At 48.7% G+C, this 17286-nt stretch overlaps 1 protein-coding gene across 1 annotated transcript; it reads left to right on the plus strand.

The window, feature by feature from the left end:
• The first annotated feature begins 3588 nt into the window (after positions 1 to 3588).
• Positions 3589 to 16523, plus strand: ERLIN2 (ER lipid raft associated 2). Its single transcript, XM_074563428.1, has 11 exons — positions 3589 to 3786; positions 3873 to 3954; positions 4305 to 4351; positions 4834 to 4895; positions 5735 to 5860; positions 7805 to 7878; positions 8301 to 8359; positions 9631 to 9722; positions 10072 to 10161; positions 12422 to 12501; positions 13595 to 16523. The coding sequence occupies exons 1-11, from the start codon at positions 3680 to 3682 to the stop codon at positions 13802 to 13804; spliced, it is 1029 nt and encodes a 342-aa protein (XP_074419529.1). The 5' UTR covers positions 3589 to 3679; the 3' UTR covers positions 13805 to 16523.
• Positions 16524 to 17286: the final 763 nt, after the last annotated feature.

Raw genomic sequence — 17286 nt, forward strand, 5'->3', positions numbered from 1 at the left:
AGCCCGGGGGGTACCCAGCTCTGCCGGCCGCTCTCCTCCTCCCACCCCAGCTCCACCGTGGCTTCCCCAGCCCGTGTTTTTCGTGGGTATTTGCCCCCCCTGCGCACAGACGGGCTCTGTTTGCCATTAGCTCCCCCTCGTCTGCCCTAGGAGCTGAGCCGAGTGCTAATTCTCACGCATGTTTCGGGTAAATCTACTTTCTTTCCCGGGATGAATTGTGGTTTCCAAGCGCCATTAATCATTTCCCTTTAGAAAACAGCGTCGGGGGGTGGAGGGGGCCGGGGGCCGGGGGGGAGGGCTGGAAACATTGCTCCTTTTTTTACTGGGAGGATGACCTGGCACGCTGGCACCCGGCCACGGGGCTGGCGTCTGCGGGACGGCGTGGAGCACGGAGCGGAGCCTCGGCGTGAGCTCCCCTCCGCTGTGCCGGGACGGCGGCGGTGGCTCCCACCAGGACCATCCCCCCACCCTGAGGACGAACCCCCCCCCCCGTCCCTGAGGTTAGGGGCGAGCAAGAGGATGGAGGAGGGAGAGGAAGACGCTGCCGAATTGCCGCGCGTTTTACCCTCTTCGCCGGGGGAAGAGCTTGTTTGCGCCGTGAGATTGCGGTGATGGCAGAGACGGTGGCGATGGCCGCCCCTGTTCTCCGCGTGCCCCTCGAAATGCCCAGAACATGAAATCGGGAGCCTCCGCTTAACGCCCACCAGCGGGGCTCGGGTGGGCAGGGGGTCACGGGCAACCTGTGCTGGCCCAATGGTAGCCAGGGTGCGGAGCTGCCCCGGGCACGTGTGAACGGTTTCCTCCTCCCCAGCTCAGGACTGTCAGAGGATGATTAATGGCCAACGCCGCACAACTGCCTTGATTGCCAAGTGCTGTATTGTTAGCGCTGACATGTAACGAGCCCGGACATACCTTAACACAATTCTGCACCGTAATCTGCAAATAACGTTCGATAGACTTAATTTGTTAAGTATTTCCCCCCTCAGAGTGCCTCCCCCACCTCCTTTCCCTTTCAAAGCCATGTCAGAGCGCCAGGGGTCCGGCTGAGTCCCCCGCAGCGCCCCAGCTCTCGCCGGGGACGTCCCTTGCTGGGCTCGCCTGCTCCTTTAGGTTTTGGATAGGGAACAGCTTTTGCTCCAGAAGCGAAACAAAAAAAAATCAACTTTTTATACATTTTCAACCCTGTGCAGATTCGGTCCCCCACTGCCACCGCACTCCGGTGGGAGCTGCAGTAGTTACTGGTAATTTTGGGGTTCTGCCAGACAACTTTGGGGCTCCCCAGGCCAATACGCAGGTCGCCACCCCAGCCGGCAGCCGGGTGAGGGGCCCCTCGCACCCAGAGCGGCTCCCGGGGAAAAGCCCTGGGAAAAGCGGTGAGTTACAGCAGCAGCGAGCGCTCACAGAGCAGGATTTGTCCTTGAGGCACTTTACAAACACGGTATGAAATAGTTACTGGGCATCCCAGTCAGCGAGCGCCCGGTTTGCCTTTGGGAGCAGCTTCCCCAGGAGCTGCCGAGCCGGGGAGGCGAGCAGGGCCGTGCCAGAGGGAGCACCGATGGGTGGGGATGGGGTGGGTTGGGATGGGGATGGGATGGGGATGGGGATGGAGATGGGGATGGGGACGGGGATGAGGTGGGGAAAGGATGGAAATGGGGATGGGGCTGGGATAGGGATAGGATGGGATGAGGACAGGATGAGGATGGAATGGGATAGGGATGGAGACGGGATGGGGATGGCATGGGATGGAGTGGGATAGGGATGGGGATGGGATGGGGACAGGGATGGGGAAAGGATGGAAACGGGGACGGAGAAAACGATGAGGATGGGATGGGGACGGGATGGAAATGGGGACGGGAGTAGGAATGGGGGCAGGAGTAGGAATGGGGATGGGGACAGAGACAGGGATGGGGATGGAGGCGGGAATAGGGATGGGGACGGGACTGGCGAGCAACAGCTTTCCACCCCACTGCTCCGGCTGCGCACGGAGGTAACCTTAAACGCCGAAGCAGGAGCCGTGGGGACAGAGTTTTTCCACCCCTATTCACAACTGTCAGGCGGTGATTAATGGCCAACAGGCTCGAAATTGCCTTTATTGCCAGCCCGGCATTGTTACTTGTGACAGCTAATGAGGTTAGACAGACTTTTACACAGCGCTTTACGCCGGTCCCGGTGGAGCAGCCCCGGGGGGTTCGGTGCCCCGGGCGGGGGGACCCCCCGTTCCCCAGCAGTGACCGAGCCCGGGCACGTACCGGGGAGGGGGTTGCCCACCCGCTGGCCCCGGGAGCGGCCCCCGCCGCAGGCTGGGACCACGGCGTTCAGGAGAGCGCTCCCAGCCCTTCCAACTCCTCTCAACTCACTTCGCAGTAAAACCCGCGAGACATTTTTATACGGGCTGCGCTGCAGCGGGGCGGGGAGGGACGGGGCAGGGATGAAAAAGTTTTCAAGTGCCGGAGAGAAGTGGGTGTAATAAACCATTTGTTCATATAAAAAAAGCCCGTGCTGTTAAAAACCAGAGAGCTGCGGCACAGACACACCGAATGTTCCTGGCCCCAGGTCCAGAAGTAATGATTTTCTTGCCCCCCCCCCCCTTTTTTTTTTTCAGGATTATTACAAATAATATTTACCTTTGTGCTAGTTCACATCTTGATGCTGTTAAACACGTGGCCACAGCTGGTTTCCCATTCAGGGTAATGATATAGCGCCGATGTTATGAAGCAAAACCTCGCCTGCGAGCCAGAACACCCCACATTTAAAAATCTATTACTTTTCAATATTATATGAATGTATTTTGCTTCAGCTCAGAGCAATTTCCTAGTTTACCCTTATTAAACTGAGAGGGGGCTGAGCAGAGGTTCTTGATTTATGAAACACATACTAGATTCATTAAAACCTTTAAAGATTTAATACATTTTATCAAGGTCTTAAATCTGGGCAAGCGTTTTTTAAAAAAAAAAAAGACCCTAATACAGGGTGTATTTCATCTCTGGCGCCCTTTTGCGCTTATTTAAGAGCTGTAAAATTTGGATTGACAAATATCGCGGATATTTCATTCCTTATTTCTAAACGGCGCTGAATCCTCCTGACAGGTTTGTTATATATAACCCTCGGAGATCTATCAAGTGTAAAGATCAAATTATTCTCTTTTATTGACATTTTATTCCTCTCTCCCGTGTTTTTTAAGTCCCCTTCAACAATTACAGAGGTGGAAGATTTAATATGTTTTTTTGCCAGGCCTGTGACTTTTCCCATTATTGCCCCTCAAACAAGGACCAAAGGGGGACCGGGGGGGTCGGTGGTGGGGGGCTGTGTCCGAGCCCACACCACTGGCCATGAGGGGCCAGTGCCGGCCCCTACGCGCGAGCCAGAGGTCAGTGCAGGGGAGAACCGTCTGTGGGTGCCTTCCCGGGCTCATTGCCACCCGGAGCACCCCGCCCTGTCGCCTTCCCGCTCTCCCCCCGCCCCAACCTCAGAGCGGGGCCCCGGGGGTACGGTGTCCCCCAAAAACCGGCGCAGGGGTGGCGCTGGCGGGTCTCGAACCCGCAGACCTGAGTCTGCCGCGCCTACACCGCCCCCTGGCGGGGCGCCGCCGCGCCGGAAGGGGGCGGTCGCGCGGTGATGACGTCAGGGCGGCGCCGCCCGGGAGAGGCGCCGCCGCCGCCGCCGCCGCCGAGCGCCGGGCATGGCCCAGCTGGGCGCCATCGCGGCGCTCTCCTTCAGCTTCCTCGCCGCCGCTTTCCTCTCCGCCATCCACAAGATCGAGGAGGGCCATATCGGCGTCTATTACCGGTGAGGCGGGGCCCGCGGCCTCCCCCCGCCTCGGCGGGCCCCCCGGCAGGCCGCCGCCTCTCACGGGCCTCTCTTTCCTTCCGCAGCGGCGGGGCCTTGCTGACCTCCACCAGCGGGCCCGGCTTCCACCTCATGCTGCCCTTCATCACGTCCTACAAGTCGGTGCAGGTGCTGCCGGGCCGCCGCCCGCCGGGAGGAGGAGGGGGGGTCCTGCGGCGGGGGGCGGGTCGGGCTCGGCGGGTCTCCCCCGGGGTGGCGGGGCGAGGGCCGCTGTGGTAAAGGCCGGCGTCGCGGGGTCGGGGCAGCGTGTGCTTGTGGCCGGTACCGGGGGAGAAGCGGCTGTGGGGACCAGGGACCGGGCGAGGCAGGTCGGACTCCTGCTTTTAGCGCTTTCCCCGGGGGGTGCGAGGGGGAGGCGCGGGCGGAGGCTGGTGCCTGGTTCTGAGGCTGGTAAGCACCGAGGATTTGCGCAGGGAAAAGCCTGTCTCTTAAGCCTCTTTTCATAAATGTCTCTTCAGACCACGCTGCAGACAGATGAGGTGAAAAATGTCCCTTGTGGTACCAGGTGAGGTGTTCAGCTCAGCTATTACCGCCCCCCCCCCCCCCAGTCCTTCATTTCTGATAGAAACCTTTCAGTCCTTTCCCTTTTCCCCCACTGCTTGCCCCAGCCTGCTTTAAAACGTGTACATTTGTTTTCACGGGTGGGATTTCCCACCCCCCCAAAATTGGTGAAAGGCTCTGTGTGGCGCTGCTCAAGCTGATGAGCGCTGCTGGGGTGGTGTATGTGCACCCATCCTCAGGGTCTGCACTGGGTTTTCCAAGCCTGGGCCCACGTTCCGTGATCCAGTTTCTGGAGAAGTGTAATTGAAGCTGGGAACCTGGTGCGAGCGGGGGGGGTTGCCAGAGTGCCGCAGCCGTGCTCCACAGCCCGGTGTGGGACCCGCGCTCAGCCCGCTAGAGGGGAGTGTCCTCCACTCGGAGCTGCCTGGCTCCACAGGCCTGCAGCAAGCTTCATTTTTGTTCTTAATCTTTTTCTTCCTTTTGCAGTGGAGGAGTGATGATTTATTTTGACAGAATTGAGGTGGTGAATTTCCTCATCCAGAGTGCAGGTGAGTTCTTCCCCTGTGACCTGCAGTCCGGGGTTGTTGGTGCTCCTGCTCGTGTGAGATGAGGTGAAGGGGTTGTGCGTGGCTGGCCTTTGATTTGGAGCTGGGGCGTACCCTGGCATTCCCCTGTGTGCCTTACAAAGCCCCGTACTTACTGGGTGGAAACTTTGAACCAGCTCTCCCAGACATTTTATGCGTTTCTTACTTTTTCTGCGTACTTGTTCTGTGCTGCTACTTGCTTCACTAATACCCAATACCATCCATTGCTTTTATAATTCGTATTATTACAGCCCCACTGGGCTTTATGCTTCAGTGAAGACCTGTTGATTTGAATAACGAGATGTGCAAGAGGTAGGGGAGACAGGGTGGCTGTGAGCTGCCTCTGAGGCCCAAGGAGAATGACCTTTTTTTCAAATTCTTCGATTTTTTTAACATTCTGTTGGTTACAAGTGTGGTATAACTGCCTAGCTCACTGGTGGTGTGCTTGGACACCTCTGTTCTATGCTAGCTGCCCTTCCCTTGTTGTGTGTAGACCACCCAGTGTGTATTCTGCAGCTCGGACACAACCCATGCGTATTTGCAGATAGAAGGCTGTTATTAGTTAGATGTCCTTTTGTTTACAAAGCATGTGACAGAATATCAGTTACGGTGTTGTGAAATGCTAGCAATAAATAAAATTCCCCTGAACAAACTATTTGTTTGTGGTGCAGGCTTCTCTTGTGTGTGGATTCCTCATTTCAGATTGGCGCTGCAACTCTCGTTGTGACTGAGCTATAAGCTTTTCACTGCAAGCACTCAGCCCAACGCAAGACACCCCTCTGGTTTCTCTTCTTCTTTTGTAGTCTATGACATAGTGAAGAACTACACCGCGGACTATGACAAAGCTCTCATCTTCAACAAGATTCACCATGAGCTGAACCAGTTCTGCAGTGTCCACACGCTGCAGGAGGTCTACATTGAGCTGTTCGGTGAGCTGCCCCTCTGACCTTTCGCTGTTGGGTTGGTGACTCCTTGAGTGGTGTTTCTGATGGTTATTTGCATGGTCTGTGGGTGCAGAAGTCACTTCCCCCAGCTGATGGGCGTTTTTACCTATTAATCCAGTGCTTGATCTGTTTGGAATCAGGATTGTTAACCAGCTACCGTCATTTACTCCTTGTTATTTTTTTGGTGCTGAGTGCTTCAGTATGTTCTGACAAAAAATCCAAACCTGCCAGTAGTAGCGGAGGGCTTTAGGGGAGGGAGCAGTAATTCTGCACCATTATTTGTGTGTTTAGCAAATGTGACTTGTTGAATCAGTCACGGGGTTTGCTAGTCCAGATGGAAAAGCCAGTCTTCTGCTCTTTGCTGTTACGAAAAGTGTGAGCCAGCACTCCCTGGCCTGTGGGTGTGATTAGCTTTGTGTCACGCACATGGCTGCGGTGCCCAGGCACTGGGAGTGAGTGCTGGGAAACAGGGCTGCTTGGCAAGGGTCTGCTGACCTTCAGGCCGCTGGGAAATCAGACAGCACAGATGCTGGGAGAACACATCGCAAGAGAGTGTCTAAAGAAAAGTGGTGGTTTCTTGGTAGACACAGACCAGTCGCTGCCAGTGCTGAGTGTTTTGTTTATGGCTTTGGACTGACAAGAAATCCCTTCCAGTGTTTCAGCACTACAGCTGTGCTGACTGCGGGCAAAGTGTTGCTGTGGGTTGCAGAGTGTGGGTGGTTTTGGACCCCAAATGGACAGAATTTGTGTCTGAAAGAACATGGTGTTTGCAAACTCCTGTTCTCTGTTCAAACTGGGCTGTCCAAGAAGCCTGGCTTTCTGCTTTCTGACAGGCCTCTGTGCAAGATGCAGAACTGGGGCTCGGTTCCCCTCCAGATCCTTTACGGGACTGCTGGCGGGTGTACTGATTCTTTGCCGATGGAGTCTCCAGATGTCGGCAGCTGCTGACGACAACTGCTTGAAATGGACTCAAAGCCACTGATTTGCACAGAAGGAACTTGTATAAACTCCCGTGTAACTCTTTGTTTGAGCTGAAAGTTTTCTGGCTCGGGAGTTCTGCAATGGGGCACAGCCCATTTGGAGCAGACTTAGGTCATTCTCTGCCCCCGCATCTGCAGGCAGGTGCAGGAAACTGATAACAGCTGTTTCCTAAACTCCTGGCTGAACTTCATTATGAGCGTGAGTTCCAGATAGCTAAACTGGGACCAAAGCAAATAATCAAGGAGTGCGATGTGATCACTTTCAAGGCCATTACATTTTTATTTTCCCTTTGTGCTTCTCAGCAGGCCCCAACTGGGAACACTGCTGTCCTTAGAGCCTTTCACCAAAGCAGGGTTTTGGTTTATATTTCCTTTTGAAATTTTTTAGCTGTGCTGGAGTTAACTGTTATCCATTGAGCCAAACAGACATTACCGATGATTTTGTTGCAGCCTATTAAAATAACTGATGCAACCATTTCACACTTCTGCCTTTCCATTTTCTTTGTCTCCTGCTGGCACAGATACAGTTCCTAATCAGTCACGATTTAGCTGGACCGTGTTACTCAAGGATCTAGTTGGGAAGATACCAATGGGGAAGTGGGTTAGAGCACAGATTCTTTATCGCAAAGATGCTACTTCTGGCTGGGAAAGATTCCAAACTGCGGGTTATGGGAAACTGGGAAGGGTTTCATTTTATGCCTGCCATGTTCCTGGGGTCTGTCCCCAGTGTTTGGCACTGGTCAATGCTGCTTGACATGCTGAGAGAGACGGGAACCTGCCTCGGGGTCAGGGATGGCTTTTCTCAGCCCAGCACTCCTACATCAAACTTACATTTGTACTTACTTTCCAGGAATAAGAAATCTGAGCCATTCCAGCTAGTTCTGTATGTGTTGACAGCAATCTGCTTTGTGGGGTTTTTAGTTACCTTTTTTTTCTTTTCCCCAATCAGATCAGATTGATGAAAACCTTAAACTGGCCTTGCAGCAAGACCTAACTACCATGGCCCCTGGATTAATTATACAGGTAATCAGGATTGCACTTTGAGATGTCTGAGGTGCAGATCATAAGGAGGGGGAAGGGCTACAAGGAAATACGAAGCTGTGAAACTCTTTTAGAAAATTGCTTTATAACACAGACTTGGTTTAACTTGAGGAATGAGAACAGTATCCTTTCCATCCCCTCTTAGCTTTGATGTGTTGGGTTTCTTTTGGTGTTATTCTGGGTACTGGTTTACCCAGGTTATAATCTCCTGTCATGTCAGGAGATCATTCAGTTCTAGTTTGCTCTGTGGGGTTTGGACCTGGTCACAATTTCTGCAGCATGTGAAAGCTTTGTGTGGCAGAGCACGCCGCGGTGTTAGCTCCCCCTCCCTCTGCAGCCTCAGGGACCGTTTGGCTTTTGATTGTTGGCTGCTTGCCTATGTTTTCTTCGGTTTCTCTTTCCAGGCAGTTCGAGTTACAAAGCCGAACATCCCTGAAACGATCCGGAGGAATTATGAGCTCATGTAAGTGCCCGAGACTTGCACCTTTGTGTTACCAAAAAGAATCGGTCATCCAGATTAATGTGTTTTCACAGCAGGCAGTGATCAGAGTGCCCTCTGCCAGGCCTGCTCTCAGCCTCGTGCTGCTGCTCAGAAAGGGTCTGGTGAGGCTGCACCAGATGAGCACGTGTCTGTCGCTGTAAGTGGCCGGGGGGTCGCTGCTGAGTTAAAGGTATTTCTCCATTTTGAACACTTGAGCACAGAAATTATTTGGCCAGGGGCTCCTTCCCCTTGACACTGGCCCTATTTTAAAGAGGCCTCCCAGAGTGTGTGAGTGAGTGGCAGGTGGATAGATTCCACCCTTAATCCTGTTGTTTGACTAGGATGGAGAAACTGTTGATTCAACGGGCTGAAGACTTGCAAATCTTTGAAATAACTTTCTTTACTAGCACTTGACATACTGATCCCTTTTCAATGCTCTGAGCCAGCTGCCTTTTCTTGCACTTGGTCATTCAGAACGGCTTATATTCTCGGAGCGCTCTGCCAGCAGAGTCTGTGTAGGCCAGAATAAGATCCCTCTTGTCCATTTTGCTTCCCTAGCATTTCATGTGACCTTTTGGTATCGTGGTAAGTCACACGCGGTATGGTCATGGTAGGCAGAATCCCAAATGAGCCTGTTGCCATAAATACAGCAGGATATGTGTTGAGAGAGACTTGTTCTTGACTCTAATCTCTCTTCCCTGATTGGGAGCGGGAGCAGAGTATTTTATTTATGTACACGCTTTTAAAGTGTCTTGGTGTATGTACAAAGCAGTAAGATAGGCAAGGCTTTAGCAGGTAAAATGCACAGAGCCATTGGATTGAATGAATGGTGATTTCAAAGCTGTATACTTCCAAATGAAGAAGAATAACCATCTGTGAGGGCAAGGCTTTTACAGGATTTTAATTTCTTATTTTGTTTAAATAATTTCCTCATTAACAGTAGCCCGAAAAACTTAGATGTGTATGGTCTGTGACCTGCCTTCTGTAAAAGGCATTATGGCAGCCTGCAAAGAGTAGCAGGGACTGTTTCATACTGACTTGGCTGAAGAGTCTTCCTGCTATGGAGGGGAGGAAAAGACACTTTGGTATAGGAAAAAAGCTCTGTGTGTGCAGGTCTGTGTCCTCATTTTGCTGATTGCTGCCTGCCCTAAACACGTGCTCGAAGGAGGACTGAGCCAACAGTTCATCCTGGAGATGCGGGAGGTCACTCCAGTTAGCTCACGTTTTGTAACTGGCTTCTTCTGGCTCACTAGGGAGAGCGAGAAGACAAAGCTGCTGATTGCAGCACAGAAGCAGAAGGTGGTGGAGAAGGAAGCGGAGACAGAAAGGAAGAAAGCCCTCATTGGTCTGTATATCTTTACTTGAAGGCAATAACTATAGGGGGTGTGGTGGGGATAGACAGCAAAAAGAACCCAGACATTGGGCAGGGATGCACCTGGTTCACTGTTGGGTGATCTCTCTGCTGTGTCTGTGTGCTGCTGATCTGAAACTCTTCCAGAGAAACTCAAAAGAGTTTTTTCGGGTGGTTTCTAGCTTTGCCCACAAATGTAGACTGATGCCTTCTGAAGGGTGAAAATTCTTCCCACAATCTATTTCCACCAAAACAGGGTGGTGAGGACTTCCATGGGTGAAGTTGCTTCTGGCATTAGGAAGACTGTGCGAAGATAACGTGGATATGTTCTTTTTCATTTCAGAGGCAGAAAAAGTTGCACAAGTTGCCGAAATAACTTACGGACAGAAAGTGATGGAAAAGGAAACAGAGAAGCGAATTTCAGAGATTGAAGGTGAGTGAGCTTTCGAGTAAGTAAATGGATTGTGGTGAATTTTATCTAAAGATCCTGAAGCAGTTCACCATGGAGTTAAGTAGTTCTTGAAGTGTGTGTATTGACTGTTCTTCAAGCTGACATTCACAGGGGTGAAGTTACTGGTCTGAAGTCTTTCATTTTAGCCCATGTATGTGGTACCTTGTGTTGCATTGCAGTTCTGAATAAATGTGTCTGAATATGCCGATTCTCCCAACAATTTCACAGCCGTTTTTGCAGTGGAGTTTTCAGGAGGGCAGAGCAGTCAGGATAGCGGAAGGCATTCGGAATACTTGGGCAATGACAACGTTAGTGAAGCTTGACTACAGATTCTTAGGTGATTCTTCATATAACATGAGTGCAGGAAGTAACAGTTGTCAAAAGTACAGAGGAAGGGGATGGCAGGCTGGTGTCTTCCTAAAAGAAGTAGTGCTAGGTTTTGGATAACGGCTGCGGACTCTCACAGAGAAGTGAATGCATCCTAAAACATTACTGTGCAGTCTTGTGGGGGCAGCCACAGCTCTAGATGATCAGCAGTAGGGTAGACTTGCAGAAGCTTTCTATCCTTTTCTTGCTTAGGATTCTTCTAGAACCTTTCTCTTTCTTGGAGGGAAGAAGAGGTATGCAGATTTAGCTTTAGTTTTTTTCTGTAGTGTGAAATCTTTAGAAAACAAAGTCTGGCTATTACACACTCTGCAACAGCAGGGGTTTGTTACAAGCTTCCAACTCCTAAAGGTTGAGAGAAGGGGAGGGGGAGCTGCTTCTTTTGAAAATGCGTTTTGCTGTAACCAATAAATCTGTAATCTCTCTGTTTAGTTTGCATTTTTGCTTTTCCATCCTCCTTTAGTTTTGCAGCTAATACTTTTAGGAAGGAGCATTGACCGGAGGCAGGAATTGGAATGTTTCTTTGCGGGCTGTGCTGCTTGAAACTCTTTCTCAAGGTGGTCCTTCTAGGCGGTTGTGCTGTTCAGTTCAGAAGATGTCCCCGCCCACCTGATATGATGCTTTGTCGAGGCAATTCCAGGCCGTGGAAAGGGCTCTGTGTTTCCAGCTCAGAGCGGCAAGGCCCGATTTTCAATTACATTCATTATAGGCCCTGTCAGGTTCTGCAGAACGCCGCGGAGGAGCCAATTAAGAGTTTTACAGATCAGCAGCTTCTCATTAAGAAGCTCTTCACAGAAATACAATGGTTTTTATTCCTTATAAATGTGTGTCACCGAGTGTCAGGCCTTCAGTTCAGCTCTGTGCTGGCAGAGGATTCCATCTCTCTCGTTATTTCTTTTCTGGGACCACTCTTTTTAGCCAAAAAAGAGGAAGTTGCAGGCCAAACTGTCCAATTGCTTACATGATTTTTAAGTGTAGCAGCTCGCAGGACTCCCTGCTAGTATAGATAAACAAATGGTTTATCCAGCTGTGCCGCTCTGAAATTCAGACTGGCATGTATTACGATTGTGTGGCTCCCTGTCATAGAAGGAGTGTCAAGAGATCACATCAAACCAGGCAGATGAAACTCATCTTAGCCTTAACACGGTGGCCTGATATCACATCGTTATCATTGACAGATAAAAAGTCAGAAAGAAAAAACAGTGCAGTACAGAAAGGAGAATTGTTTCTTTCCTTAAATGTCTTTGCTAGGAGCCAGGGAATCTCGGTATCCTGCAGATTTAGACCCTTTACAAAATTGTTGATATTGCAGAGAAACAGCTCTCTGACATCTGTCCAAGGGGCAGAGCCTGGAAAGGTTAAAATCGCCTGCCTCTATGTGCCAGAACCTTAACCTCAATATCCCAGACAAAATCCCATCTGGGGAATTGCATTCACAGTCACAGACTTCATCTGTAGAGCAGTCTGCTGTGCTGTTCTTGGAGTCCTGTGCAAATGTCGTGGGTAAATACCGCTTTTTCAGTGGAACAGTTGCTGTGTTTTCAGCACGAGAGTTAGTGGCTGGCTAAAGAAGAAAGAGTGTTCTCAGCCCGCATGACAGGGGTAGTAATAAAAACCTTATGTTTGTAAAATGCTTTGAGGTCTTCAGTTGCAGATGCAATTTACTTAATGCTATCATCCTGCAGCATTTTAGATGTAAATTGAGATCCCATTTCTGGGTTTCCCATGTTGTTCCCTCTTCCCCTTGTTTTATCCCATACAGTTTAGATTGGGTACTGGCCACTTTAAAAAGTTTCCAGCTGCAAATGGTGCTTACATGGCTGGAAATCTGAATATGATAGCATGTGTTTTCTTCCAGATGCTGCATTTCTTGCAAGAGAGAAGGCAAGAGCTGATGCCGAATGCTACACTGCTATGAAAGTAGCCGAGGCTAACAAGGTATTGTTATTTCCTTACGCTGTGCCTTGAAGCAGGGCTCCTTAGAAACACTCAGCAAAAGAGACAGCTGTGATTATTGTTCGTTTGTTGTGTCTCATGAAGTCAAAAAGAAAAAAAAAAGCTATCTTCTCTCAGAAAACTTTTCATTGAGACTGAAACAATTAGATCCTTATTTGCAAATTCATTTTCTTCTCTGGACAAATGAATTTATGTCAGGATATGTGAAATATCTGGTCATCTCTGGAGACAGCTCTGCTAATGGGGCCGTGGCTCCCTCTGTAGATAGAATATCAGTTTCAGTGTTGCCCTTTCACGCTGTTGTAATCAGAAATGTCGATTCATTCCAGTCTGCAAGCTGGCGAGCAGTCAAAGCAGGGAGATCTCTAGAGTGACAGGCAGGCTTAGAGTAAACAAGTGTTCAGGTAAAGAACTCATCTTATACACCAAACCAATCATAATTAGCCTGGCAAAGCCTTGGTCCTGCAAAAGGGAAAAAAGAAACCAAATGCAAAACCCCCTAGAAATGGAGAAATTATATGGATAGAACTGCCAGGCTTGTTATTGCCTACAGCATGTTCCCAGGACATCCCAGCAGGAAGGCTTTCTGTTTTGTAAGGGTCAGTGAGAATGGACAGAGGTCTGGGATGTTTGTGCACAAGTTCTGTCCCAGTTATTCTATCCTCCCTTTTATAATGTCATTATTCTGAACGAATGAGCTCTGCTCTCCGAAACAGACTCGTCAATCTGCTCTCTGGAAAAAAGCCAGTTGTATTTTTCTTTCCAGTAGCTTGCATTGCGAGGGCTTTCAGTGAGTTATGTGCTTTCGAGCATCTCCATCTCTGGTACGTTTGGATTGAACATTTCCCCAGCTGCTTCCATCACTTTCTCATTTTGCCATTTAGTCACTGGGATTTAGAGCTTCACTTAGACATACTGAAAGAGAGCCTTCTCCTGGGCGCTCCGTCTTTTCAGCTGAAGAGAGGATGAGCATGCCTGCTAGTCTTGTGGAAAAGGAGGTGCCTCGTATGCTCATGACAGAAATTTGCTTTTGACTGAATCAGAGCTGTTGGTGATCGGTTTTCCTTTTGTGCAGCTGAAATTAACTCCTGAGTACTTGCAGCTGATGAAATACAAGGCTATCGCAGCAAACAGCAAGATATATTTTGGCAAAGATATTCCCAACATGTTCATGGACTATGCAGGAAGCCAGACCAAATTTGCAGAGGGACTGGCAGAAGGAATCCAAGAAGAGGATGGGGCAGGAGCCAGTGAGGACACAAAACTACTTCATAACGTCAACTGAAAAGAAAGATTTCTATTCGTTTTATATCAGAAGAAGTATGAACTGGGAAGTTCCTTTTTGTTTTCCCCCTTTCCTGTACTGAAAAAGATGAATCAGACTTAATCCTTTCAATCTTTTGTATGACAATGAGACACAAAGACTTTGGTATTTATGGGGTGTTTTTTCTGGTAACTTCTAAGCAGCCATCTCCAAGTACGTCCTCTAGATGCACCTCTCCCCGCTCATGGACATGCAGACCAAATTATTCTGGAGAGGCTAGCTAGACTATCTGTTTGGCAGCCAGCTTAGATGGGTACGTAATTTTGGATTGAGGTGGTTTGTAGCAGTTGGAAGAAAAGAAATTTTGAGGTTTTGGAGGGAGGGGAATTGCTGCTACGACTTGATTTGTGGGTTTTTTTTCTTGTTGGAAATTTCAAGTACTTTATTTCAAACCCCTTTTAAAAAAGGTGCTAGACTTTTTGTGCACTACATGTGTCTGCTTGAAGGCCCGGACCTTGTCCAAACGGCAGGTTGCTGCTCATTGTGTGGGGTGCTGGGACGGTTTAACAGCCTGTGCGCAGGCTTTGGGCCCATCCTGAGCGTGGGCTGCAGCAAATGCACGAAACTACCTTCGACTGAGGTCTGAGCCGATGTGTTTTGCCTTGGTAGGGCAGCTGAGACCACGTGCACAGTGAGGTACAGAAGTTCAGCTGAAATCCTGCAGGTTGCCTAGTTACCATGGGGGGGGATCTAAGCCTTAGACCAGGTGTCACGCAGGTAGTGGCCCAAACTCTTCATTTTCTGCATTTTAACACTGCTTTGATTTCCATTTGTCATATTTGGGGAGGGCGGAGGGGAGTCTGTGTTTTGAGGCCTTTCCCAGCAGTTTAGCTGCTAGGCGAGGGCTGTGGGTGGGCTGATGGAGGCACTGTCCTGCCAGTGGATAATTGGACTTGATTTTCAGTGAAACCAGACTGCAAGCGTGGTACTTGTCACAGTCATCATAGTTAGAAAAACTAGGGAGAAAAGAATTTTTGTCTCAGGGACCCTGACTTCGCAAAAGGCCTTGCTGGTGAGTAACTGCTTGAATGACTAGTCCCATGGTCATTACCGTACGTTACCTGCCTCTGCAAGACCAACTGGATTTCAGTGTTTACAGTGTCTTATTAGAAAGAGGACATTCAGGTATACTGAAATGAACGGAACCGAGTTACTGTTGGGTTCGGTTGGCTTTTTTTTCTGAATAGACCTCGCAAAAGGAAGCTTTCCTAGTAGCAAAGGACATAAAACATCATACTGAAAAGTCACAGGGCAAAGAAAAGAATCTCTGGACTGTCCAAAGATAAATTTTCCTTTTTTGCTCAGAACGATGCTATATGATGTACCTTTCATTTCAGAAAACTTCACATACCAGATGCAAAGAGGCAATAGGGTTTTGTTTTACAGTCATGCAAAACTTGAGGGGGTGTTAAAGACAAAAGTTCAGGCCTAGAGAGAACATTTTTTTTCCTCTCCCTAATCCATCTGCCACTTGGCAGAAGAGCCTGTTTATTAATTGCTGTTATAATTTGCGGCCAACACACTAATATGAGATGATGCCAGTGTAAGTGCTAACTTAGTTGTCAGAGACCAGCCTATTGCATTTACAATCTTGTGCCCTAAACGCTTGCTACCGACTACACTTGGTCTCACTCTTCAGTGTTTTAAATACACACTAGTCTTTTTAATAAGGCAGTCACACTAAGATAGAAATCTGATGAATTTCAGCTGCTGGTTCCAGTATTTTTACTTCAGTTTTCTTTTTCCTGTTAGCAGAGTGACTATTCATAATGAAAATGCAAAATAAAAGCTAAATGTCAGTTTCTGCTGGAGAAAAGTCCCATCTCCTATGTGACGTCTTTGTATTTGTTGGAAAATAGGAGCTAAGGGAAGTTCCATCTCCAGACCTATGCACTACATTAGACAACACAGCCGTCAAAAAATTGCATCAATAGGCAGGCTGTAATATTACTGACTTTTATAAATGGGTCTCTGCAGGAAGATTATGAACAGGGAGTAGCAGAAACTTAGGAATGAGGTAATAGTATCTAAACCTTTGAGGGTGATCTCATTTGTGTGATTGTTCTACATTGATGTTAGAGGTTTCCACTAGTAACTAAAACCTACTTTTTACGCAAGTATTTTTCACTAACGAAGAGACCCAAATAAGCCAAAAAGGTATTATCAAGTATGTCTTTGTATGACTTCACAGTAAGACAGTAGTTTGGAATAAATAGGTCTTAATGATTTTTTTTTAATTGAAAACATTACTGCTAAAGTATTCCTGTAATTTAAATTGTGATAACAATAAAAAGGCAAAAACAAAGTTGAAATCTTACCAGTCTTCACAAGTCAAAACCCACTGTTGCTTTTTCATTCAGGTTTCTTCATTCTATGTATAATTTCCTTAATTTTCCAGAGTAGATCTGTCACTACATGTAAATCTTTATTCCATGTATCTCTTTAACTGGCATTTTGTTCTAATTTCCATAATCTGAAATCTTGAAATGAAGATCTGAATTTTTAAAACCACTCTGTATAACAAACAAAGTACAGGTTTGTGGCACTGCTGATACCTGAGAATTGCTGGCGGGAGCATGGTAATGCTTTACCAGTACGGTCTTTGATGATCTTATGTATTGAATTAAAAGCCTTTTTATTTTGGTATTTGCTATGACAATAAAATGGCCTTCAATTTTAATATCGGTCTCTTTTTTTTTTTTTTTTTTTAATGGATAACCTTTAACACTAGGTGTAGGTATATTTGCAGGGGAATGTTTACCGGGGTGACACCACGGCTGCTGCTGCTCCAGGGGGAGTGTGTGGAGCTGCGGAGTGCTGCAGATGGGTGCTGTGCTGGCAGGAACACGCCTGTCCTGTTGCACGCTGCCAGCTCTGCCTTTCCAGTGGGCAGGAGATAGAAAAGCAGAGCTCCGGCTGAAGAAGAGGGGCAGAGGTGTCTGTGTCGGCTGCCACAAGCATCTTTTGGCTCAAATTGGTGAAAAATACATGAACGGAGACTTCAGTGGCAAGTATCTAGGATTTGGTACAGTTTGCAGAAAATCATTGTCATGTTTTGCAAGACAAAGGGCAGGAACCTTCTGGGTATTTCTAAACAGCTGTGTAAATACTGCTGTTGCTCAGAATACGGGGAGGGAGAGTTAAGTTCTGCGTGTTAAGGCAAATATTTTAGCTAATGGGTTCCAGCTGGCGGTCTCCCATTCTTTCCATCCCACTTGCCTCGATAAAGGCTGGCATTGTCCGCAGCACCGGGGCCTCCCTGGCTGTGGTGGGTGCGTGGTGGGGTCCTTCCTGGTGCGGCCACCCGGCCTTCATGGCTCCAGCGGGGCCTGCCGAGAAAGTGCTGTCGCCTGCCTTTCTTTTTATGGTTTCTTTCTGAAATGTACACCCTAGCGAGACTGCTCTTCACAGGGGTGGGAAAAATGTCAATTTTTTTGAGGGGG

This window comes from Larus michahellis, chromosome 20 (assembly GCF_964199755.1).
Source record: "Larus michahellis chromosome 20, bLarMic1.1, whole genome shotgun sequence".
NCBI classification, from domain to species: domain Eukaryota; kingdom Metazoa; phylum Chordata; class Aves; order Charadriiformes; family Laridae; genus Larus; species Larus michahellis.

Excerpts from the sequence above, each read along its gene's own strand:
- ERLIN2 (XM_074563428.1), top strand. The coding sequence starts at position 3,680 with ATGGCCCAGCTGGGCGCCATCGCGGCGCTCTCCTTCAGCTTCCTCGCC. Across the intron at positions 4,896-5,734 it reads TTTCCTCATCCAGAGTGCAG|TCTATGACATAGTGAAGAAC; the intron begins GTGAGTTCTTCC and ends CTTCTTTTGTAG. Across the intron at positions 10,162-12,421 it reads GCGAATTTCAGAGATTGAAG|ATGCTGCATTTCTTGCAAGA; the intron begins GTGAGTGAGCTT and ends GTTTTCTTCCAG.